This window comes from Capricornis sumatraensis, chromosome 16 (assembly GCF_032405125.1).
Source record: "Capricornis sumatraensis isolate serow.1 chromosome 16, serow.2, whole genome shotgun sequence".
NCBI lineage: Eukaryota > Metazoa > Chordata > Mammalia > Artiodactyla > Bovidae > Capricornis > Capricornis sumatraensis.
In genome coordinates this window covers 49,815,258-49,839,509 of record NC_091084.1, presented here as the reverse complement: position 1 = coordinate 49,839,509, position 24,252 = coordinate 49,815,258, and the positions used below count along the sequence as shown (strand labels likewise).

The following is a 24,252-nucleotide window of genomic DNA, read 5'->3' as shown; positions in this document are numbered from 1 at the left end:
CTTGCAATCATATTTAGCAGTCTATTTAATCTCATGCAACTGATCCCTTTGTTCTGCCATCCTTGCCCAAAGACAGAGGATGCCAGTGAAAGCGGTAGTCTCCCAACTTGTGAAGCTTTTTTTGTCAATGTCGGTATGACCTGTCCAGCAAACTGGGTGCTCCAATCACTGGAGATTACAGAAAACACATTTTAACCGTGTCTTCTCCATTGTGAAACATTAACCCTGAAGCCAGGAAAGGCTTTTTCTTATCAAATAAAAGTGAGTTTTTCAGGGAGCCGGGAAAAGCCAAGTGGCCATCTTGGATTTCCTATAGCCCCAGGTATTTGGTTTATAGCCATTGTTTATCCATTTTAAGCTCCCTGATGAGGGGTTAATTTTTGTAGAAGCAGAGTGAGTTTTTTCCATGTGTGACATAGTCTCTTATCAAAAGCCATATTCCAGGAAAACTTTGTTCTTTTAACAGGGAGAGAAAACCAAATTCCAGTTTACATTCACTGTGAAGCAATAGTTGACTAAGCAATACTTAGTCAAAGTAACGATAAAAGAGTTCAAAGCTCAGGTTAATGTCTTAAGAAACATGTACCATGCACAAAACTCTCTTCCACTTGTCACAAACCTTTTATTTTATACTTTCTGCACTTATCACATCCTATGCCAATTTTAGAGATGAGTCACCTGTAGGTTTAGACTTACTTTCTTTTTCCTTAATAGAATGTAATTCCATTTATTATACTTTTGTATTAAAAACACACATCTTACTCTCCTTTAGCAACCTTGAACAGTACTTTATATCATCATTTTGTAGATTGGTAAATATAAATCACCCAAAGTTATGCCATTTTATTTTATTTATTTTTTTTTAATTTTAAAATCTTTAATTCTTACATGTGTTCCCAAACATGAACCCCCCTCCCACCTCCCTCCCCATAACATCTCTGTGGGTCATCCCCATGCACCAGCCCCAAGCATGCTGTATCCTGCATCAGACATAGACTGGCGATTCAATTCTTACATGATAGTATACATGATAGAATGCCATTCTCCCAAATCATCCCACCCTCTCCCTCTCCCTCTGAGTCCAAAAGTCCGTTATACACAGCTGTGTCTTTTTTCCTGTCTTGCATACAGGATTGTCATTGCCATCTTTCTAAATTCCATATATATGTGTTAGTATACTGTATTGGTGTTTTTCTTTCTGGCTTACTTCACTCTGTATAATCGGCTCCAGTTTCATCCATCTCATCAGAACTGATTCAAATGAATTCTTTTTAACGGCTGAGTAATACTCCATTGTGTATATGTACCACAGCTTTCTTATCCATTCATCTGCTGATGGACATCTAGGAAGTTGAACAACACACTTCTGAATAACTAACAAATCACAGAAGAAATCAAAAAAGAAATCAAAATATGCATAGAAACTAATGAAAATGAAAACATAACAACCCAAAACCTGTGGGACACTCTAAAAGCAGTGCTAAGAGGAAAGTTCATAGCAATACAGGCATACCTCAAGAAACAAGAAAAAGTCAAATAAATAACCTAACTCTACAACTAAAGCAACTAGAAAAGGAAGAATTGGAGAACCCCAGAGTTAGTAGAAGGAAAGAAATCTTAAAAATTCGGGCAGAAATAAATGCTAAAGAAACAAAAGAGACCATAGCAAAAATCAACAAAGCCAAAAGCTGGTTCTTTGAAAGGATAAATAAAATTGACAAACCACTAGCCAGACTCATCAAGAAGCAAAGAGAGAAAAATCAAATCAATAAAATTAGAAATGAAAATGGAGAGATCACAACAGACAACACAGAAACACAAAGGATCATAAGAGACTACTATCAGCAGTTGTATGCCAATAAAATGGACAACGTGGAAGAAATGTCATTTTAAAAGTATCTTCACAATGTCTGTGTTAATTAGATCAACAAACAGACATCAATACCAGGTATCGATTCAACAGTGAATATTTCCCAGTTTATACAAGACTGAAATTCATTTTGTTTAATTTTCTTGAATTTAGAACTGTTTGCTTTCTAAGCTCTTCTCTTTAGGCCAGTTAAATACAGCTCACTGATAATTAACCTTTAGCAATTTTGTCCAAGGATGGAGATACACGAAGACACATAAATCTGGACAGAGACCTCGCAATTTTCTGCTTGAAATTTAAAGTGTATCTTTGCACACACACCCCCTTTTTTTCCCATTGCCTTTAAGTTCTACCAATTTGATCATGGCAGGAGTCCCAGACAGAGTGGTCTGTGTATCTCAAGGACATGATAAGAGGTAACGTCAGGTTTTTTTCCCAGGTAGGTTTCTGTTTCTCAGGCAGGATTGGAGCTTCAGAAAAATTATTTTAATAAGCCTGCTTTTTCCTAACTGCACGGGCAAGAAGAACTAGCTTTGCAATTTCAAAAAGATTTCATTTTAACCAGTTTTCTCCAGAGGCTAAAGAATATCATGGCCACTCAATGTCAAAAATGTCATCCTTCCTTTTTGTGGTCATAATTTCATATCTAAAATGTTTAAACCAGAGAGTGTTAAAGTTGGCTCTGATGACAGGGGTAGACTGACTGATGAGATGTTGTACCAGCAGGGATTGTCTCTCTGGGCAGGTGAGATCTTCTCTTATAGCAAAGAAAGCCTGTATATAAGGGAATTTTTAGGCTCCGGGGATCAACCTTATTCCAGTTTTTCTAAGATACAATTCAAAGCGGTGGTTCTGGAACTGTTAGCTCCCATTTGTATGAGAGAAAAAAGCGGTGCCCAATGTGGTGGCTTTTTTCTACCAGAAGTGTCCCTCCCTGCTGTAGATGGGTGTGGAGACAGGTCTTCCACCTAAGCTTCCTTCCCTGGCCAAAGTTAACCTGTCTCTTACTGACACAGGTGTCTCACTATCATCCATCCCTGTTCTACCACCGAGGAGGAGTGGAGATGCACCAGGGGTAGACCTGATGGCATCCCAGAGTGATGTCCAGTTTCTCACCGTTAAAACCTTGCCTTGATTTCCCCTTTTCCTCTGGTGCCACCCGGGGTAGAACAGAGTAGCCTTCTGGAATGTCTCCCAAGCTAAGACCACTAGGGGAAACATCCGTCTTTTATGTGCCTGTGCACATCTTTGAGCATATTCCTGACCACAGTCGAAGCTGTAAGTCAAAAAGGGAGTGACAAAGGGACGAAGAGAAAACCCAAGATGTCCCTTCTGAGAGTTGCCACGTGAGTCTGTGCGATAACAAAGGGGGTGATGGAGGGCCAGCCTGTGAGGAAAAAATAATCTTTCATATTCATGAAGTGTCAAGGCCAATCTTTCTATTCCTGTCCAGCAGATTGTACAAAAAGAATACCTAGGGAGTTGAGACAAGAGCCGCTGGAGAGCTTTCTGTGGTCCTCTAAGAGCTAGTGCTACCAAGGGAAGAAGCCTGCTACATTTCCAACCAGCCCAAATCTGGGGTTCCGTGATCTGTGTTCTCAGGAATCTCATGCTCACCAGTAATGTCTCCATCCATACAGTCCGGAGGCATAGCCATGATGAGAATTTGCCTCTGGGTCTCTGGTGTCAAGAAGGTAATTTCAGGTGAGAGATGTCCCTGGAACTAGAGCTGCAGCTAGTTCCCTAATATGTTCCTGCCTGCAGTGTCCTATAAAACTTGGAATGAGGGTCTTGCTAGAAAAACACAATAACAGCATGGATTGCAAGTCCCCTGAAAGTCTATAAACTGGCACATTAGGTCAGTAGCTTTAATTCCCCAAGCAGTTATGAAATGGTCAGAGAAACCAGGAGAAACTGATGGGGGGGGGGGGGGAGATCAGTGCGTATGCTTCCGAGTTAGTAAAGGAGAGACTTTACAGTGAAAGAGCAAGAGTCCCAGCTCTGAGTAGTCTTACCTTATCTTGAAGATCCTGGATGGGTCCCCAAGAGGATAGCTACAGTGAACTGTGAAAATGCCACTGGATTCGTGATCTCCAAAGAAGATATAACTCTGAGACCAAAGACAGGTCTCAGTCACTGAGAGCTTTGTGTGAAAACTTTTATTTAGAGTGACAGGACCAAGAAAGCTTCTGACATAGACATCAGAAGAAAGCAGTAGAGTGCCTCACTAGTTTAAGCGGGGCCTTATATACTTTTCAATTAGCTGCTGAGAATAGATAAAAAGAATACCTCAAGACTGTAAGAGTTCCACCAGACCCTTTCCCAAGGCATAGGAGAACGGTTCCAGGCAATGTTTTTGGGCTAGATATACTGTTGCTGTGTAATCAGGGGTATAAGTCTTAAGAAACAGGTTCCCAGGCAAGGGTTGCTACAATTATAATCATTAGCATGGACCTAAGAAAAGTATTTCCCTAAGTAAGATATTGTGCTTTGTGGTCATTAGTGTGCTGTGTGACCTTAGCTAAAGAAAGACCAGTTCTTGGGTAAGATATATTGCTGTACAAAGCTAGGAAAGCATGAGCGAGAATGTTCACCTCCTCCTTAAAAGGCCTTGGACTGCCTGCTTAAACTGTAACTCTTTCATGCAGAACTAGCAGATTAAATTAAATAAATAAATAAATAACATAAATAGCTACAAATGGACACTTGCCATTGGCACATGTCATCTACCTCTACAAGGATTAAGCTGTGTGCTGCTGCTGACCTTCAACAGCCCCTGAAGGGAGTTCAGGGTGGAGAGCAGAAATGAGGCACTCCGTGCTCTGGAAAAAGTGGCAGGACAGGTCTTCGCATAACTGTTTTCTGGAGCCGATTAGCCCAGTTCTTGCATCTCCTCATACCTAGAAAAGCACTAAATTTCTTCATGATGATGTCTGCTCCTCAGGACTAGCAGAAACCCTTATCAGAACCTCTGTAAAAATAGGTTCTTGATTTTGCATGTACCATTCACCAAATTCACCGTTAACCCATTCACCAAAATCACCTGTATACTTGCCTCCCCCCTACCTCTCTGGAGCAATTTCTCAGAGTGATTAACATCTGAAATGTTGAATTCCTGGCTATCTCACGACTCTCATGCTGTTCTTTTTTTTTTTATGCCAGAAATACACATGTACACATACGCTGGATACGGTAATGAAAATATTTCAATCAAGTGTAGATAGCGGCAGGAGTCAGAGGTGTAAAAATTCCAATCAAATACCACAAATCCTGCCCCTTTTCACTTTCCATGGGTAAGAATTAAAGCATTAATTAACTTGATTTACTGCGGCAACTAAGTTGTAGACTCTGGAAGTACATTGTCTAATTTCAAATCCTGGCTCTATTATGCAAGAACTGTACAATTTTAAGCAATGTACTTCCTCTCTCTTTATGCCTCAGTTTTTCTCATCTGAAGTTAAGAATAAAAGATAATTTTGTGGATTCAGATGTAAAGAGCTTGGAAGAGTGGCTGGCTAGAGGAAAGCCTCAATAACATCAATTGTTATTTAAAATTAAATGTAAGTAGTAAAACCCTAAGATAGCCAGAAAAAAATGTACCCATGTATTTATAACAGAGATATTAGGGAAACATCATCAAATAATAAAAAAACATAAATGCATAAAAATGCTTTCTGGTTTTTAATAATTCTCTCTTAAATTGCTGTCCAGCTACCTGGCTGGCTATTTATTATGCAGATCAGCATTTCAAGCTTCAATGCTCTTTGGCCTTCTAGAAAATCTCTTGGTCTGAGGAAAGGGTACATTTTCTTTGGGAATATTCAGGTTATACTAGGCCCAGTATAACCAAAACTGAGTCTGCTTCTCTTCCATCCACCCAACCTCTTAGGTAGGGTCCTTCCAAGGCCCAGCTGATGCAGTGTGAGAGTCAGAGCAGGAACTGCAACTGTGACACCTCTGGAGGCCTGCCCTTTCAGTAACCTCAGCCTGCAGGCATCTCCTCTGTCTCAAACTCCAAATCTATTTTTCCCAAGCAGAAGGCTTGTTCCTCTAAGATTGTTTATTTGATTCCTATCTACCTAGCCTCCTCAACCACTTTATTATTTGGTCATTCACTTCTTCACTCATCATTCAACATTCATTTATTCAATAATTTACTGAATGTTTCCTACATCAGCTGCTGGGTGGACAGTGACCTTCCCCATCCCAGGAATCTGCTTCCTTTGGACTCACCATGGAGCAGAACATAGGCTGATGAGTTCAGTCTCTGATGAGGCCCAAGCAAAGATCCCAAACACCCAGTCAACTGTAAAGGGCTCTCCATAGTTCAGGGAAAAAAAAAACAATGCAATAAATGAGAACTCTCTTCCCTACCCAGAACTTTTAGACCCAGATTTCCACCTACAGCCTTCTCTGGTAAGCTGGAATTTATGTTATATGAACCTTCAGGCTTTTCTTGGCCCATATGAAAGGCAGATAAAAGCAACATTTCCCTCCCTGAATTTTTTCTCAGACCTATCTGACTTCCCAGGGTTGAAATTAGAGATTACAATGTATAACTCTGGCAGTCAAAAGCAGCCCAGAGCCTTCTTAGTTACAAGAAATAAGACTTTCCTCTGCCTTTCACCTAGCACCACCATAAACAACAGTTCATTGGATGTGGACAAGAACCCCTCACTGATGGTAATTGAAGAGGGAGTAGAAAGGAGTCTTGAAGCCTCATGCTCCACTGGAGATTAAAACCTAAAACAATGGGAGAAAGTTGCCCTCAAAGCTCATTTTATCTCTAAGGCACATGATGGTAGCTCACAGGTAAAGGCAGCTTGATCCAAGTATCCCAGGTTCCAGGTAGAGCTTTTGTTTCTCCCTAAAAGGACTCCCAATACTGAGTCTCTGACATTTAAACACATATACACACCATGGCCACTTTCTACTATAATGATATTCTCTTTCAAAGACCCTTTTCTTTCCTTGACTGGATTATGCATGCATGCTTGCTAAATTGCTCAGTTGTGTCCAGCTCTTTGAGACACTATGGACTGTAGCCTGCCAGGCTCCTCTGTCCATAGGATTCTTCAGGCAAGAGTACTGGAGTGGTTTGCCACACCCACGCCCTCCTCCAGGACATACTCCTGATGTGGGGATGGAACCTGCCTCTCTTTTGTCTCCTGCATTGGCAGGAGGGATTTTTTACCACTAGCGCCACCTGGTAAGCCCTGACAGGAATAGAGCATTATCTTTTTTTTTTTTTTTTTTTAGCACATCTATGAAAAAACTGTAACAGACTGTGTTTTGTGTGTATGCTCAGACACACGCACAAAAGTTTGACCATGTGAAAGTGTGAATATGTATTTTGTGTTAGTGCATTACTCCATGATGTATTTACCCATGTGAACCCACGGGCACATTTATGGGCTGGAAGCCATGGTTCACTCACTTGATAAGTGAATTGTAACACTTCTGCCCCAGATGCATGTGGGTATTGGGAAGCATCCCTGAGTGCAAATGGGTATGAGAGGCTGAAGGCACCTCCTGTGTGCTATGCGCACCCTCTCTCAGCGCCTTTGTACATGACGACTTTTTTACTGGAATACTCTTCCCTCCTCCCTCAAGACTTTACCTACTTAACTCTTACCACTTTTTTAGATTTTTAGCTTAGAGTTCACACTCACAAGCCTTGCCTGTCCCTATAGAGTAGATCAAGCCTCTGTTTTGCTATGTCACAGATCCCCATCTTTTATAACACTTATCATAGCTTGTGATTATATATAATGAGTACTGTTTGAACAGTTCCAGCTACAGTCATAAATTCATGAAGGCAGTATCATGCCTCTTTTACTCACATTGAATTCCCAACCCCTAGCAGAATGCCTAGTGCAGGTTAGGTAATCGATTTCTGAGTGCAATAGTATAAGAAAGACAAATCTGGATCCATGGCAGTGGAATCAACTACAAATCTGGCTACCAAGAACAGTAGCTTTGTAAACTCAATAAGATCAGGGAATCTTGGAACTCAGCCTGATTCCTGCTCTATTGCTGTCTCAGGGATCAGGATCAAATCCAAAAATGGAGAGCCAACTATGGGATAGAGTTCAGGGACAATAAAAATAAGAAGCTGTGCCCACTTTCCAGTCTGGCTGGGGGTAGAGAGCCCCAAAGAACCCAGAGTATGTGGTGGCAGCTCCAGCAGGACACCAAATCTAGGGAACGTTTGGAAGGACACATGGAAGGCTGCAGTTCTCAGCTCACCCTCCTGTGTTCCCTGTGCCTCTTTTCCTTCTAACCTCATACCTTTCAGTTTCCCCTCCAAGCCCTCCCATCCATGCAGAGATAGCTCTTATCACCACCTTTCCTCCTATACAGTCCCTCTTTTCCCATAGCCCACAAATAATCAGACTCAGGCAGCAGACGACATTGGAGATCGGATGTAATTACATCTCATGATAGGCATTAGCAGAACTCAGACCGTGACCCCATGATGGTACAGTGACAGGGATGGTTGGGTCACTTATAGGACCCCCACCCTGCTCTGGCTCTCATTCTTCCTCATTGACTCTGGAACAACATTGTCTCTGCAGTAAAGAGTATCATAGTAAATTTGCTTCATAGTGCAGCTGCATTCAAGAATGGCTGGGGTGAGGGGAGTTAGGGACGGGGGCTTTGAGGGGAAAGGCACAGAGGGAAAGATACGGTCTGAACAACTACAGCTCCTACAACTGCCTCAGCTTCTCCACAGCAGCATCCACGTCACCTCCTGTGGCAATGAGGGCCTGGAGATTGGCTTCCGGATTCAGGAAGCCCATGGCCCGCAATTGCTCCAGCTGCACCCGGAAGTGAGTCTCGAGCGTCGGCTGCTGGGGATTGGAGCTAGTCAAGGCTTGCAACATCTGGAGGAAGGGGGTGGAATGGAGGCCCAGCTCCATAGAGCCCTGTGCTGAGGGAACCTCAGGAGCTAGGGGAGATGAAGGATCCTCAGGCACAAGGGGACCCTCTCGAGGCTCTGTATCTCCCGCCATACTTCCCAGCCCTGTTAGACAAGGCATGAACCAGAGGAAGAGGCGAGGGGCCTCAGTAGCCAGGATCTGCAGACCCTGCTCAATCTGCAGCAGGGCATGCATGGCACGTGGATTTGCCATGGATGCCTGAAGGTGCAGCAGCAGTGGCAGTTGCCAGCGCATCTCGTCCTGCAGGAGCGGGGCCTGATTCATGCTGTTTGGCCTCAGAGATCTTGGATAAGCCGGTGGTGGCAGCCAGACATGCTCAGGGATTCCAGCAGTAGCTGCTGTGGGCAAAGGTGGGGAAGGACCAAGTGGGGTCCTATTGGGAGCAGGCCCCAGCCCGGAGACAAGATCAGGCATGTGGGTGCTATGGCCAGTGGAACCATTCCCTGCACCATCTTGACCTCCATCTTTTCTAGCACTGCTCTCCGTGGGATACCTCAGGAAGGCTGAGCAGGAGGGCTTTCCCTTGACTGCAACTGACTCCTTGGGGAGAGCCTGGCCTGACTCAGGTTCCTGGGATGAGGGTGAAGCTGGAGGAACTTGGTTTCCTGGTGGTGAAGGTGGTTGTTCTTGGCTTGGACTGAGGGTAGATGCCATCCCCTGTAGATAGGTTCCCAGGGACTGGGGGGTCTCATGCAATTGTTGGAGATAGTCATAGAGCCCTATATTCCCTAGAATATTGGGTACCCTATTTCTAAGTTCAGATATATCCTGGTCCCCAGGCCTCCTGCCCCTCCTGCCAGCTGAGCCTGCATATGTGGAAGTCCAGGGATTGGGGAGAGGGTCACAATTCTCTGTCCTTGAGGGTTGGCTGCTGCTGCTGGTAGCATTAGCAGTATTAGTGGTGGCAAAGGGATTGCCACCAAACTGCTCCTGGACGGCATTAAGCATGGGGTCCATAATATCTGTATACATGGTTCGGAGCACATTGTAGCCACCCGGGATGCTCTCCAGGTTGCTAAGCGCCCGGTCCTGGCTGCGCATCATCTCTTGCATCATGGCAGGGTTACGTAGAAACTCCAGTGTCTGCCGCATGATTTCAGGATTGTTGAGGATGTGCCCAATCTCAGGGTTGTGCTGGATCAGTTGCTGCATACGGGGATTGTCAAGAACCAGCTGGCGCACCAGGCCTGTGTTGAACAGCAGACCCTGGATGAAGGGGTCGTCAATGATCTGAGCCACAAATTCAGGCACAGATACGTGCTGCCACACCAGTGAGCTTGGCTGGTCAGGGAAATCACCCAAGGTCAGACTTAGCCCACTGAGGCCTGTGAGGACATCCAAGCTAAAGGTAGGTGGCCCATCCGCTGGGTAAATGGAGCTTGGCTGAGGGAGTGACCCAGGGCTCGGGGCTGGGGTAGGGACTGAAGCAGCTGGGCACTCGTTGCCCATGGTGCGACGCTGCATCTTGATGACCAGGTGGACAGTGAGGCCATCTCGGACCCCACACTGTGCCAGTGAGTCAGGGTCCTTGAGGATTTTGCCAGCAAAGATTAGGATCAGCTGATCAGGGTGGGCCTTAAAGCGCTGGGATATCTCTTCCTTCAGCTGCTGGATGGTGCAAGTGTCTGTAACTGAGAAATCCTCCTTGTCCTTAGGCGTCTTCACTGTCACCTTGATGAGGTGGGGATCCTGGACCAGCGCTGGGCTGCCCTGTGGCAGGGCCTCTCCACTTTTGGCCATAGTGGGCAGCAGGAGGCCCAGGTCTGTGGGGACACAGCTGGGGGGAGGGGATGGGAGACCAAAGTCATCCTTTTGGGCAGTGGTGAAAGGAAAGGTGAGCAGGGGAGGATTTGGGGTCTCAGGGTGGGGGAACTAGAGGCTCCACATAGAAGGAGCTCTGAGGGCATGGGATAGGATGCCTTAGGAGGATTTGGGGTTACAGAGATGGTGATGCTCATGGGAGGGCAATCTGAGGCCCTAGGAAAGAGGTTGATTATTGATGAATGAAGGGCAAGGGCAGCCCGAAGGACTTGGTTTGGGGAATACATACCAAGCAGCCGTGGCCCCGTCCTCCCTCTTAAATAGGACTCCAAACTGCCCTCATCTTGCTGAACAGCCACCCCTGAAGCCTTCTACACCAGAACCCACTCCACCAGGTCACCTCTGTGACCTCAGCACTGACATCATGGCCTCATACAATGGATTCCTGAGACTTCTCCAAGGTACTTGGGATTCTTGGGGGCTTCATCTCCCCCACCCTTCAACTCTTCTACTTCCTTTATCTCAGTTGCCTTCTTCATAATGAGGGTTCTGGGCTGACCCTTCCTTCTCAAGCCAAGTGTTCTGTTTTCACACAACCTGGTAGGTGGTATGTGGATATTCAGACAGGGGTTGGACAATTAGGAAAGGATTCTTGAGCCCTTATGTCCCTACGAAGACCCTAATTCAGCTACTTGCTAGTTGAGCCTCTTCTTGGCATTGTTATGTTCCTATGTCCTCTCTGATTAAACATTAGCCACAATATATCAGTCAACAGATGGACTTTCTGATGAGTAAGATGTAGAGTATGAAAGAGAGGTTCAAGATGAAATAAACTTTTATTTTACCTCTTTTTTCCCTATTATTATTATCCCCCAGAAAAATTCAAAGAATGGATTGGCTCTTTGTTAAGGCAAAAAGACCAGGAAATAAGGTTGTTAAATAGAAAATTAAGTTCAGTCTATTTCATACCCAAATGAAAATGTTAAGATGGTAGTTCTGCACTGTGAGGCTGACTTCATCAGCATCAACAGAGTATGTGGAGCGGTGTGTGTGTGTATATAGTAAAAGGACAGAGGTAAAAAGACTGAATTATGGACAGTATGATATTTAGAAGTTTGAAAGATTGGATGAATTCAGCAAAGGAAATTGAGAAGAAGTAAAACATTAAGTCAGAAAAGGAAACTAGAGAGAGAAAGGAGTCAAAGGACAAAGTTTCAAAAAAAGAGAAAGTAAACAAATGTGTCAAATGATTCTGGTAGGTAAGTAAGTGAGAATTGGCTCCTGCATTTGAACAAGAGAGACCAGTTAGACTGAGGGCCACGATGAGACCAAGTCTGGAAGAGTGATGAGGTCAGAAAACCTGATTGGAGTGGGTTTAAAAGTAAATGGATTGATATACACAATGGAGTATTACTCAGCCGTTAAAAAGAATTCATTTGAATCAGTTCTGATGAGATGGATGAAACTGGAGCCGATTATACAGAGTGAAGTAAGCCAGAAAGAAAAACACCAATACAGTATACTAACACATATATATGGAATTTAGAAAGATGGCAATGACGATCCTGTATGCAAGACAGGAAAAAAGACACAGCTGTGTATAACGGACTTTTGGACTCAGAGGGAGAGGGAGAGGGTAGGATGATTTGGGAGAATGGCATTCTATCATGCATACTATCATGTAAGAATTGAATTGCCAGTCTATCTCTGACGCAGGATACAGCATGCTTGGGGCTGGTGCATGGGGATGACCCACAGAGATGTTATGGGGAGGGAGGTGGGAGGGGGGTTCATGTTTGGGAACACATGTAAGAATTAAAGATTTTAAAATTAAAAACAACAACAACAACAACAACAACAACAACAACAAAGTAAATGGATTGAAAAGGAAGTGGATCCAATAAGAGTAAATGAAAAAAAGGCTGATGGCTGCACAGAAATGGGGAATAAATCTTTTTGGTTTTTTTTTGTTTGTTTGTTTTATTAAGATGAGACAATTATAATATACTTTTATTCTAATGGAAACAATCCAATGAGGAAGAGCACAGTGATGCAGGAGAAAGAGAAAACAGTTTCAAGAGCAAATTGTTGAGAAGATAGAGGGATTGGAATCAAATGCCCAAGTGAAGAGCTTGATTTAGGATCATGGACAATTTACTCATTAAAACAGGGTGCAAGGTGGAGTATACAGGTATAGATGCAAGATAGTTGGTTGAATTAGTGGCAGACAAAGGTGAAAGTCACTTTTGATCACTTTTGTTTTCTTGTTGGAATAAGGAAAATATCATCTGAGACTGAGAATAGATATTAAAAGGCTGTTGAAAGTTTTAGGAGAGCATAAAAGGTATGAAATAATCATCTCAAAGAATATGGCTAGAGCATTGGATCTCCAAGTGTGATCCTTAGATCAGTATCATCAGCATCACCTGGAAATTGTCACCTATGCACAATTTGGGGCCTTCCTGTAGATCCAAAGAATTGGAAACCCTTGGAATGAAGCTCAGAAATCTGGGGGTTTTAACACACCCTCCAGGTGATTTCTGATGCAAATTCTAGATAAAAAGCATTAAAATAAGAAAATGTATTAGGCATACAAACAGACCAACTAAAGCCTTGGTAATAAATTTAAATAAGACTAGTCAGCACAGTTATATCATTTTCTGTGCCTACACAGAGATTAGGCAGGGTTGGATATAACTGTTATAACCATTGTGAGTTTGCTAGGTGGGTATTATATCAGAATAACTATGATAGATTGAGTAGTGTTGAAGCTAGAAAACTATGTTTGGGAACCTAAAGTAGGTACATGGAGAACATGTACCCCACTTCTAAGTCCACAGAGAATGAAAAAAACAGTCATCACTGCTGGAGAAGCAGTCTTCTCAGTGAACACCCAGATATTAGTCACAGCAAAAAGGTGAGGGAACATTGAGAGATAAGGTTGTAGGTATGAGTTTCACTGTTGCTAAATTGCATCCTGAAAGGTAGGGTGGGAAAAACCGACAAGTGGAAACTGACTCACATGAGGGAATTTCAGAGCATATTGAGAGAATCAGGAAGATAATCTGGAGAATTGAGGCTCCTTATGTAAACTGAGGATAAAAGATATAACTGGATTAATAGAGATGTCTTAATGGGGAGGTGAAAAATCTGTTTCTAGCCATAATTTTCTTTCTTGAGGGGGCTTCCCTGTGGCGCAAATGGTAAAGAATCTGCCTGCAATGCAGGAGACCCGGGTTTGATCTCTGGGAGAAGAAATGGCAATCCACTCCAGTATTCTCAGTTAGATTGGAATTTGCCCTGCATTTCCCCAACTCTGAGTCTTTGTCACGCAGTTTTGTCTGACTCTTTTTGACCCTTTGGACTACAGTCCACCAGGTTCCTCTGTCCAGGGGATTTTTCAATCAAGGATACTGGAGTGGGTTGCCATTTCCTTCTCCAGGGGATCTTCCCTACCCATGGATTGAACCTGCATCTCCTGTATCTCTTCCACTGCAGGTAGCTTCCTTACCCACTGAGTCAGGTTTCCCTGAATGCCCAGATAGTTAAAGAATCCTCCTGCAATGATGGACACCCTGGGTCAGCAAGACCCCCTGGAAAAGGGAATGGCTACCCGCTCCAGTATTCTTTCCTGGAGAATTCTATGAACAGAGGAGCCTGGCCTGCTACAATCCATGGGTCACAAAGAGTCGGACATGACTGAGTGACTATTGCTTCACTTCATTTCTTTGACCTGTTTCTTTCTGATGGGTCATGGTGGTGGAGTGGGACCTTTGGCAGCAGATTTACTGAAGCACTGGGAGCTTAATGGAGCTTGCTTTACTCTTGCTGATGGTCACATCAGGGCTGAAGGATGGGTGACCTGTGAGGACCACGCAAATCTGAATATCCCTCACCTCCTCCACTGCTCCTGCCCTAGTCCCAGACACCACTGTCTCTCACGTGCTAGAACGAGTGTTTCTGCTTCCAGCTTTCTCTTCTACAACAGTATTCCCCTCTCAGCAACCAGACTGACATATTGAACTACTCTATTCCTTTGCTAAAACCTAGCAATAATTTTGTTTTGTATTCATAGTAAAATCCAAAGCGATCACCAGATCTACAAAGCTCTTCATGATTTCTAATAATTCTCTTTTCCCCCTCATTTTTTAGTTCACTCCTCTCCAGCTCCACTGTCCTTTGTTATTCTTCAAACACAACAAGAGTACTCTTATCTCACAGCTTTTCCTCTTATGCAGCCTCCTCTGCCTGGAACAATGCCTGGAATTGTAAGTTTTGCTCTCCCAAGTCCTTGTGATTTCTGCTCAACTGTCTCCTTTCAGAGAGGCCTTCCTTGATGATCCCCCCATTTAGAACAGCTTATCCACTGCATTTTTTTATAGCACTTATAAACACCTCATGAAGCTATACATTCAGCTGAATTTCCTAGAGTAGGAAATGGCAACCCACTCCAGTATTCTTACCTTGAGAATTCCAAGAACAAAGGAGCCTGGCAATTTGTAGTCCATGAGGTTGCAAAGAGTTGGACACCACTGAACACACATGCATGTAATTCCCTCTTTTCATATTAGTATCTTATGACTGTCTTCCCTACATGTGGGTCTAATTTGGGTCTCTAAGCATTTGTGTGCAGCTGTCTATACACATTATTAAGTGTACTGTGTGGTGACTTTATATGCCTGTATATGTGAATCTTTGGCTGTTAGCCATGTGTGCATATGTGTTTGAGGTTATATGTGCATGTTCTTGGATATGTGAGAATGCCATGATGTCTGTATATGTAATTCTGTGGGTGCAAATATGTTTTTCTATTTTAATACACGCATGTGGTTGTGTCTGTGTGTGCTCATGCATGTATGGTACATGAGGTAGGGTTATTACACATTGACAGCTGACTTTTTTGTAAAAAAAAAAAAAAAAATGGCCAAACTTCAGATGGGATCAAGTTGATGTAGCCATTTTATTGACAGATCTCTCAGCTATGGCCAATTCAGTAAGGAAAGCACTGTTCGGTTTTTCCCATTCTAGGACTTCTCCTAACCAGAAGCACCAGAAAAGATGAAGGCAGATGAGGTAGTCAAATGGGTTGGCAGGCAGGTAGCAAAGCAAATAGGTAGGCCCAGTGGTTAGGATCCCTGGGATCTCCTGAGCTTCTGGATGGCAGCGCTCGTGTCTCCCTCAGTAGCAATGAGGGCCTGCAGATTGGCATGATAGTTTGCAAATCCCATGGCCTGGAGATATTCCATTTGCTTGCTGAAACGAGTCTCAGGGGCTTGTAGAGGGTGGGAAGGGTCTCCAGCTAGAGACTGTAGCCTCTGTAGGACTGTTCTCGATTTGGGACAGGACTCAGGTCCTTTAGGCTCAGCCATATTGGACACATCCCAGGTCCAGGGCACTGTGTCAGGGTAGCTGCAGCTGGGTGCAGGAAGCCAGCCCAGGCCCCATAGGTAGGACGCAACCCAGGGTAGAAGAACAGGAGCCTCAGTGGCCAACAGCTGCAGGCTCTGCTCAATCTGAAGTATTGCTTGTGATGCTTTAGGGTTCGCTAGAGCTATAAGTATATCAGAAAACTGAGTCTGCTGCAGAAATGCAGGCAGTTGCTGCCTCCACTGTTCACTCAGCTGGGGCACACTCATGAACAACATCATCTGGGCTGCCAGGGAAGGGTTGTTCAAAAGCAGTTGCATCATGTTTCCTGTGATCTGGGAGCTGGTCTGCTCATTTGACTGCTGGAGATCATCTGGTTTCTGGTTAGAGCTTTCTAGAGAAATGGTGGCATCTTTGTCTTCTGCCTGGGGCAGCTGGTTGAGCTCTCTGCCAGGTAAGGCTGGTATCCCAATTGGCTGCTCCACTGCACAAGCATGACTCTGACCATTAGTGGAGTTAGAAGTACTGGCTCTGGAAGTATGATTTGCCATGCTGGGGGTAGAACTGGCTGAAGTGATTGAAGATACACCTCGAGAACTAGCATATATGACTCGGGCTGTAGGGGGCTGTGGGAGATGTTCCTGTTGTTCCTGGGATGGTGGTGGTGATGGGAATGAAAACTGTACTTTCTCTGGCACTTGTCCTCCCAGGAGAGCTGTGAAAATGTTGCCCCCAAATGAATCTTGTGTGTTGTTGAGCATCTGATCATTGAAATCAGCAGAACTCTGACCCGAGGCATTGTCCCATCCTGGGATATTCTCTAAGCCTACATATGACTGTGGGTTCGGTGGACTCTCAAGATTCTGTGCAGGTTGCTGGATCTGCATTTTCTCTTGAATCACTGCCAGGTTCCTGGCCAGCTCCAGAGTCTGCCACAGGATCTCAGAATTGTCAAGGATGTGTGAGACCTCTGGGTTCTGCTGCATCGATTGCTGCATGTCTAGGTGTTCTGAGATGAACTGTCTCATGAAGTCTGTGTTGGACAGGAGTTGCTGGATGCTAGGATTCTCCAGTGTCTGTGCTACGTGCTCTGGACTACCCACTTTCAAGTCCTGGGTATGCACGTTGGGCACATCCTCTGAAAGAGCTGACTCCACTGGGGTGTAACCCATACCAGCAGATTGGTATACCCCACTGCTGTTTCCTTTGGTGTTTTTGTCCTGGTGCCAGGGATGGGCTAGGGATCTGGAGCCATTTTGGGACTTGATGACCACGTGGATGGTGTGACCATCCAGGATGCCCCTCTGGCTCAGCACGTCATGGTCTTTGAGAAGGCAGCCCATGAAGACAAGCACTAGTTGGTCCATTTGGCACTTAAAGTGAGCCGATAGCTTCTCCTTGAACTGCCTCACCGAGGTATCACTGGCTATCACAAAGTCTTCCTGCTTGCCTGGTGTCTTCACTATCACCCTAGTGACACCCAGAGAGATCTTCTTCTCTGCAGGCAGCCCTGAATGACGCCCACACTGGGCCATCCTGGGTGTTTGAGCGATGACATGCGGCATGGACCTTGTGGGTGGGCAGACGGGGAGCAGGTGGAAGCAGGGGCAGAGGGGTGAGGGCGGGCAAATACTTCCTCTGGCCTCTGTTTCAGGCGTTGCGTTCTCAGGCCACAGGCTGGTTTTCTTGTTGCCCCAAAGGGGATGAGTGACCAGACTGGGGCCAGGTATTTTGTGATGTTCTACCCCCACCCCAGTTCTCCAGATATGGCCCAGCTGAGGCCTGTTGTGGCTACTAATTCATTCTTGATATAAAGTAGGCTAAGTGGAGATGACTCCTGCCAAGGCCACCCCTCCCCCGGCCCCACCCACCAAAAGCACAGCTCTTGAGAAAAGGGATATTGTGATGTCAACCCAAGCCTCACAGTTTCTGGCTGAACTAGTTGGGAAAGGAAACCTATTTGGGGAGTCTGGGTCTTCATAATAAAAGAAAATAAGACACTTTTACAGGAAATAGAGGGCAAAGTTCTCAGAGTACAACTATTAAAAGTACAGACTGCTTAGTTGTGGTCGCTCAGTCCTGTCCGACTCTTTGCAACCCTGTAGACTGTAGGCTCCTGTGCCCACACTATTCTCCAGGCAAAAATACTGGAATGGGGTGGCATTTTCTTCTCCAACAAACTGCTTACATAGTCCATATGTTTCTCTGTGGTGCTGTGTGTGAGTTCCTTGTGGGGATATCAGGCTTGTGAATGAAAAGTTGCTGCTACTGCTGCTGCTAAGTTGCTTCAGTCATGTCCGACTCTGTCCAGCCCCATAGACAGCAGCCCACCAGGCTCCCCCGTCCCTGGGATTCTCCAGGCAAGAATACTGGAGTGGGTTGCCATTTCCTTCTCCAATGCATGAAAGTGAAAAGTGAAAGTGAAAGTGAAGTCGTATCCGACTCTTAGTGACCCCATGGACTGCAGCCCACCAGGCTCCTCCATCCATGGGATTTTCCAGGCAAGAATACTGGAGTGGGGTGCCATTGCCTTCTCCGTGAAAAGCTGAGTCTATTAAAATCATAGGCAAAACCACATACCTATAGGTAAGAAAGAAATTTCTTCCACAAGAAGGAGTTTATTCCTTTTTTAGGGGTCTCGAAAAAGTGAGGCCTTAGAAAGGAAAGGTGGCACTAGTGGAAAAGAACCTGCCTGCCAATGAAGGAGATGTTAGAGATGTGAGTTTGATTTCTGGGTTGGGAAGATTCCCTGGAGGAGGGCATGGCAACCCACTTCACTATTCTTGCCTGGAGAATCTCATGGATAGAGGAGCCTGGTCCATGGAGTCGCAAAAAGTTGGACATGACTGAAGCGACTTAGCACATAGAAAGGAAAGTGGAGCAAGACAAAAATTTCTTAAGTGGAAGAGAAAGCTTGTTTTTCTCTGGGTTGAGATTCTTGGATTCTAGACTTAACTGAGAGTGTTCCCATGCAGTGGGAAAAGATTTCCTCTATCCTGGAATCAGAAGTAGGGGTAAACAGGGAAAATCCTCCTAGAGGCACAACAAACTGAAGGTGAATGAAACCTTCCTTGCTAAGTATTTTTATTTGCTTATCACTTGGTCTTTTCTACACAGTACTACAGCAGAACTTTTAAAATAATTTCTTGCCGTGTCCTAGCCCAGTCCTGAGTTGCATACCTTTGTGTTGAAGCATTAAGGGGGAGATTTGTCTGTAAATCAAGAGGTGAGCACAGAGTTGACTTAGCAGTGAAATTCCTAACAGGGCAGGATTAGGCATCTAAAAGCCAACATCGTCTACTTTTTATTTGACTAGCAGGTGAATTTTCTGTTAAAGGACATATTAAAACATTTTTACGTTTACTGATATTTGGGTATGGATGGGAATATTGTATATGTAACAGTTGGAATGCATGTCTGATTTGGATACAATGTTTGTAAATGTAAGTATATGTGAAAGTGTAAGCATAAGACAGTGTGTGTGGGAGAAGGAAATGGCAACCCACTCCAGGATTCTTGCCTGGAGAACCCCATGGACAGAGGAGCCTGGAGAGCTACAGTCCACGGGGTCGCAAAGAGTCGGACACGACTGAGCAACTTCACTTTCACTTTCACTTTCTTAGTAACTTTGAAGTGTGTAATGTAGTATTGTTAACTAGAATCACAGTGTTGTACATTAGATCTCCAAAAGTTATTCATCTTCTAACTGCAAGTTTGTATCCTTTGACCACCATTTTCTCAGTTCTCACCCCTCCATCCACATTTTTAAACAGATACCCAAATAAAGCACCTTAATCATGAAAAAAGAAAAAGAAAAACATACTCTGATTATAGAAAAGTTGTGACTTTATTTTGTATTTTTAGGTTTATCATGTATTGCTTTTATTTAAAAAGTAAGTGTTATTCTATCTTATTTAAAAAATAGAACTTAAAGCCTTTTATAGTATCTAGTTTCATTTTTTGAAAACTCTTGATTTGAGCTCTTTATTAATTTGGAGCTGTTGATAATTTTTATAGACACTGTAGCCTTTTCAACATTATTTTAAGAAAGACTTTAAGTTTGAAAAGATGTGCTACAATGGACAACAATATTAGAAATCTGTTCTTTAGATCAGTAACAAAAATGATATTTGCCTAAAAAAAAAAAAAGACAGTGTGTGTGAAGTACTCTGGTGTCCTCTGTGTGATTGAGAAGACTTTAGGGTCTGAAATCTTGAACATTCCATGTACCTGCATGGACAGAAAGTACACCGTATCATCATCAGATACATACATCAGATAAGTACAAGCAGATAGTCTTGGCCTGAGCAAAGAAACTAATGACAGTCAGCCAGCAGACTTTCTGCTATCATATCAAATGATTCCTTTTATAGAAGGTCTGGATCTTTAGCCCCGTCCATGTCAACGTTCTTCATGTCAGCCTTCCATTGCTTAATTCCTAGAACAGGATTCAGGTCTAAGGCCTTCTCTCAACTGCATTCAAAGTGAAATTGATCAGGACAGTGAAGCATTAATTTTCACACAAAGACACTGCCTCTTTTCTCCCCAGGTACAGCATAGGAGGTTGGGGATAAGATAAGAAACTTCCGCGTCTCACTTTAATGATCAACTACCTTGTATCTTCAGCACTGGAGCCAGAGGATCTCAGCCTCAGACACAGAGAATTCTAAACCTAGCTCAACAGACTCCTACAAATGGAAGAGTTGGAATCACAGTTTTCAAAACACAGATGAGATTTCTTTAAAAACTATGAATCCAGCTCCTACACTAGGTTTCTGGTAAAGAGGGGGTAACATTGCCCAGCTAATGTTTCATTTCCAAATGAAACTTCAATCAGATCTCTATTAAAGAGAACTTTAATGTGCAGATTGAGATATTTATTGTCAAGAACTAACTAGATATAATCAATAATCCCAATCATTAGAGCTGATGGCTATTTTGAGGAATGGTCCACCTGGAGGGTGAGGAAAAGGCCACACTTCTATAAATCCTCTACCTTGAGGTCTCAGGGTCTAGAAGGTTTTTTCAGTTTGACAGCTTTGGGAGGTTCCCAAGCCCCAAAGGGCCTTTTGGATAGTGGTCTTGGTAACCTATGCTTCAGTTCCAGGAAGCCAAGAAGCATAAATAATCAGGAAACCATCACTGTAGACACAAAACCTGTGATCAGAAGGTTAGTAATTAATGCCTTATGGTGTTTCCAGCATCTTATCCAGCATGATGCTGAGACTGCACTCCCAGTGGTATCAAAAGCGTAAAAACTCTCCTCTTGGCCGATGCTCAGGTGGAGTAAGGCATATAGCGCCCTGTAGGCCATTCAGGTCCCTGACACGGCTGGCTTGCACTGGCTGATATTCCAGGTTTCCTCTACCTGTAGAGTGCTGGCATTGAAATTACTCACACCAGGTAACCCTTGGCCACTTGAGTGGCACAGGGCACCCACAACCCCTATCATCACTAACAAAATATAAATCCTTCCAGGGCACACCAGCGTGGGAGCAGCAGTTGTAGGCGGCACTGGACAGCAGACACGGTAGCACCAGGGTGTTAGAAGAAAGGCCCACCTGGCCATGGAGGCTGTGCCAACTTAGTTAAAGCACATGAGGTTCTTGTAAAGTATTGCCACCGCCATCGCTGTAGCCCATTTTCCTCTCCTCAGAGTTCTGCAGCAGTCCCGGATCTTCAGAGGATTTGTATAGCCAGCAGTAGTCAAAGTACTTAGGCCAAGCCTCACACCAAGATCATCAGGGTTAAAAAAAAGCTAAAAAAAAAAAAAAAAAAAGAGAGAGAGAGAGAGAGAGAGAAGCCTGGGACTTCCCTGGTGGTCCAGTGGTTAAGAATCTGTAGGGGACATGGGTTTGATCCCTGGTCAGGGAGCTATGATTCCGTGGCCCAAGGTGGCTAAGCCTGTGCACCACAACTTCTGAGCACAAGCGCCACAACGAAAGATCCCAAATAAGGCTCGATGCAACCAAATAAGTAAATCAATAAGATGCTAAAAAGAAAAAGGCCAAGTGAGTGTCCTAACAGTCGGGGCTTTGGGAGTCGACCAGAATTGACTTGTAATCTCTTTTCTTTTACTTATAATATATTATGACAACACATATCTGTAAAAAAAAAATGTCGTAACAGTAATAATATTAAAATCAACTGCAATGATGCCCAGTGGGCACTATACATGCATTATCTCATTTAATTATAGTAAAAGCACTGTAAGTAAAGTTTAAAGAGCCCTGGGTATAGAAGAATTTGTTCTTGAGATAAGACCAGGCTGGGGATACAACTGCTTTGGATTATGATGAGATTAGAAATTCTAGACAGTGGGTTTATGAAGGAAGCTTGGGGCAGTTTGCACCATCCTTAACTCATGAAAGGATCATTAGGAGGTGACCTGTCAGGTCTTGGCTAAGATTATCCAGGGGCATGCTTAAAATAGAGGAAGCTGAGCTGGGGCCCCAAAGAAACCCGCATTTAGGGTACAATAGGGCTCCTTTGGAATAAACCTGGTTGCAGAAGAGAAATTATCCTGGACTCACCTGGCATCTGCAGGCAGAGGGGCCACCCAGTAGAGGGAAGAGTTTGGGTTGGGTGTCGAGTCTTGGCCCCAGGCACTTGGCATATACAAGAAGTCTCTCCAATTAAGCTGTACCACAAAGGGTATGACAGACTTCCCTCATAGCTCAGTTGGTAAAGAATATGCCTGCAATGCAGGAGACCTGGGTTCAATTCCTGGGTTGGGAAGATCCCCGTGAGAAGGAAATGGCAACCCACTCCACTATTCTTGCCTGAAGAATCCCATGGGGAGAGGAGCCTGGCAGATTAAGGTCCAGGGGGTCACAAGAGTCAGACACAACTTAGTGACTAAACCACCACTACAAGGGGTTTGCTGGCTTTCTGGAGGCCTCTGTGGGCACAGGAACCTAGAGAAGAGTTCAGGTAAGGTATGAGCTAGGTGTGCTACGTTCAAGAGTGCATCTGTCTCAGTCTGCATCCCTTTGAGACACACCGACAAGGAAATGAAAGCTTTATTCTCCATCAGGATCTTTACTGCGCACCTTTCAGTCCCCTCAGTACGTCATAGTGAACCCTATATCCCCAACTCTGCCCTTGGGAAGAGGAGACCTTGGGAAATTCAGTCTGAGGCCTCACTAGGGTGCAGGGGTGAACCAAGGTGTCTGGAGGTCTTTTCTTGTTCCTTCTCACTCTCACACTCCCGTAGCTGGTTCTCAAGGACATCCACATCTTGGGGGACAGCATGAAAGCTGCACTGGTCAGAGTCAGCCAGAAGCCTGAGTGTGAGTTTGGCATTAGCTACCTATGGAAATGCAAAGCCAGGGAGGTGGGTCACAGAGTGTTACTCAGAACTGAACTCAGTTTCCCTTATTTCTCAGCTCCAGGGTTTTCTTCCCTAGAAAGAAGAGATTTTGGAAATTGTCAGATTCTTGAGATTAGATAAAACGGAAGGCTATAGAGGCAACAAACATTTATTCATCCATCCACACCCTTGGCTCTCCAGTTGATAGAGGAGGTCCCTAGTCCCACCCTCTTCTCCCCTGACTTTAAGCTGGGTCACCAACTCCTCGGCTCCCTCCAGCTCCAGGCGCAGCAGAGTGAAAGCTGGAGTCTCACAGCAGGCAGCAAGGGCAGCAGGATTCCTGGGTTCTAGGATGTGGTTCATCTCCAAGACTTGGTTACTCTGATCTTCAGTGGCGAATGCATGCTCACTGACCTGGACATGGGGGGATGAACCCTGCTGCTCTTCCTTCTGGTGCCACACCGTCTACAAAACACCCTCTTATCTGCCACCTAATTTGCTCCCATCTCATAGCTGAGAACACTCATATTCTTTTCACTGGGGAAAAAAAAAAAAAGCTCTTGCTCCTGCACCACCCACATTCTCTCTTCTTTTATCTGGTTATAGCCCCACTCTCTTAATGAATGCACTGACTTGTAGCTTGCAATGTGATCTTATTTCAGCAGCCTTTTCCAGAAGGTCCATGAGTAACCATTACAGAAAGCAACTGCCCATATCACACTGCTGATGCAATATTTTTATTCACTCATCCTCAAAGCATCAATTCCGAGCTCACTGGCCTGGTTCACAAGTCTCTTGACACATTGCCCCTATTTTAACTTTTCGGATCAAACTTTCCTTTCTCCCAGGTCTCTTGCATTACAGGCAGATTCTTTACCATCTGAACCACCAGGGAAGCCCCTCCTTTGTCCCAGTCCTTCCATTTCCAAGCCTCCTCTTGTTCTGTATGCTTTTTCCATTTCCCAGTGGATTCTAACCATTAATTTATTTATTAGCAT

The 24,252-nt window shown here is 44.3% G+C and overlaps 2 protein-coding genes across 2 annotated transcripts; both read right to left on the bottom strand.

The window, feature by feature from the left end:
- Window positions 1-8,741: 8,741 nt before the first annotated feature.
- Window positions 8,742-10,554, bottom strand: UBQLN3 (ubiquilin 3). Its single transcript, XM_068988907.1, is given in 2 exon segments — window positions 8,742-8,768; window positions 8,770-10,554. Coding segments are annotated over 2 exon segments (1,812 nt in total).
- A 5,147-nt stretch (window positions 10,555-15,701) lies between these two features.
- Window positions 15,702-17,507, bottom strand: UBQLNL (ubiquilin like). The gene has a single exon (XM_068988008.1). The coding sequence runs from the start codon at window positions 17,505-17,507 to the stop codon at window positions 15,702-15,704; it is 1,806 nt and encodes a 601-aa protein (XP_068844109.1).
- Between the last annotated feature and the right edge of the window lie 6,745 nt (window positions 17,508-24,252).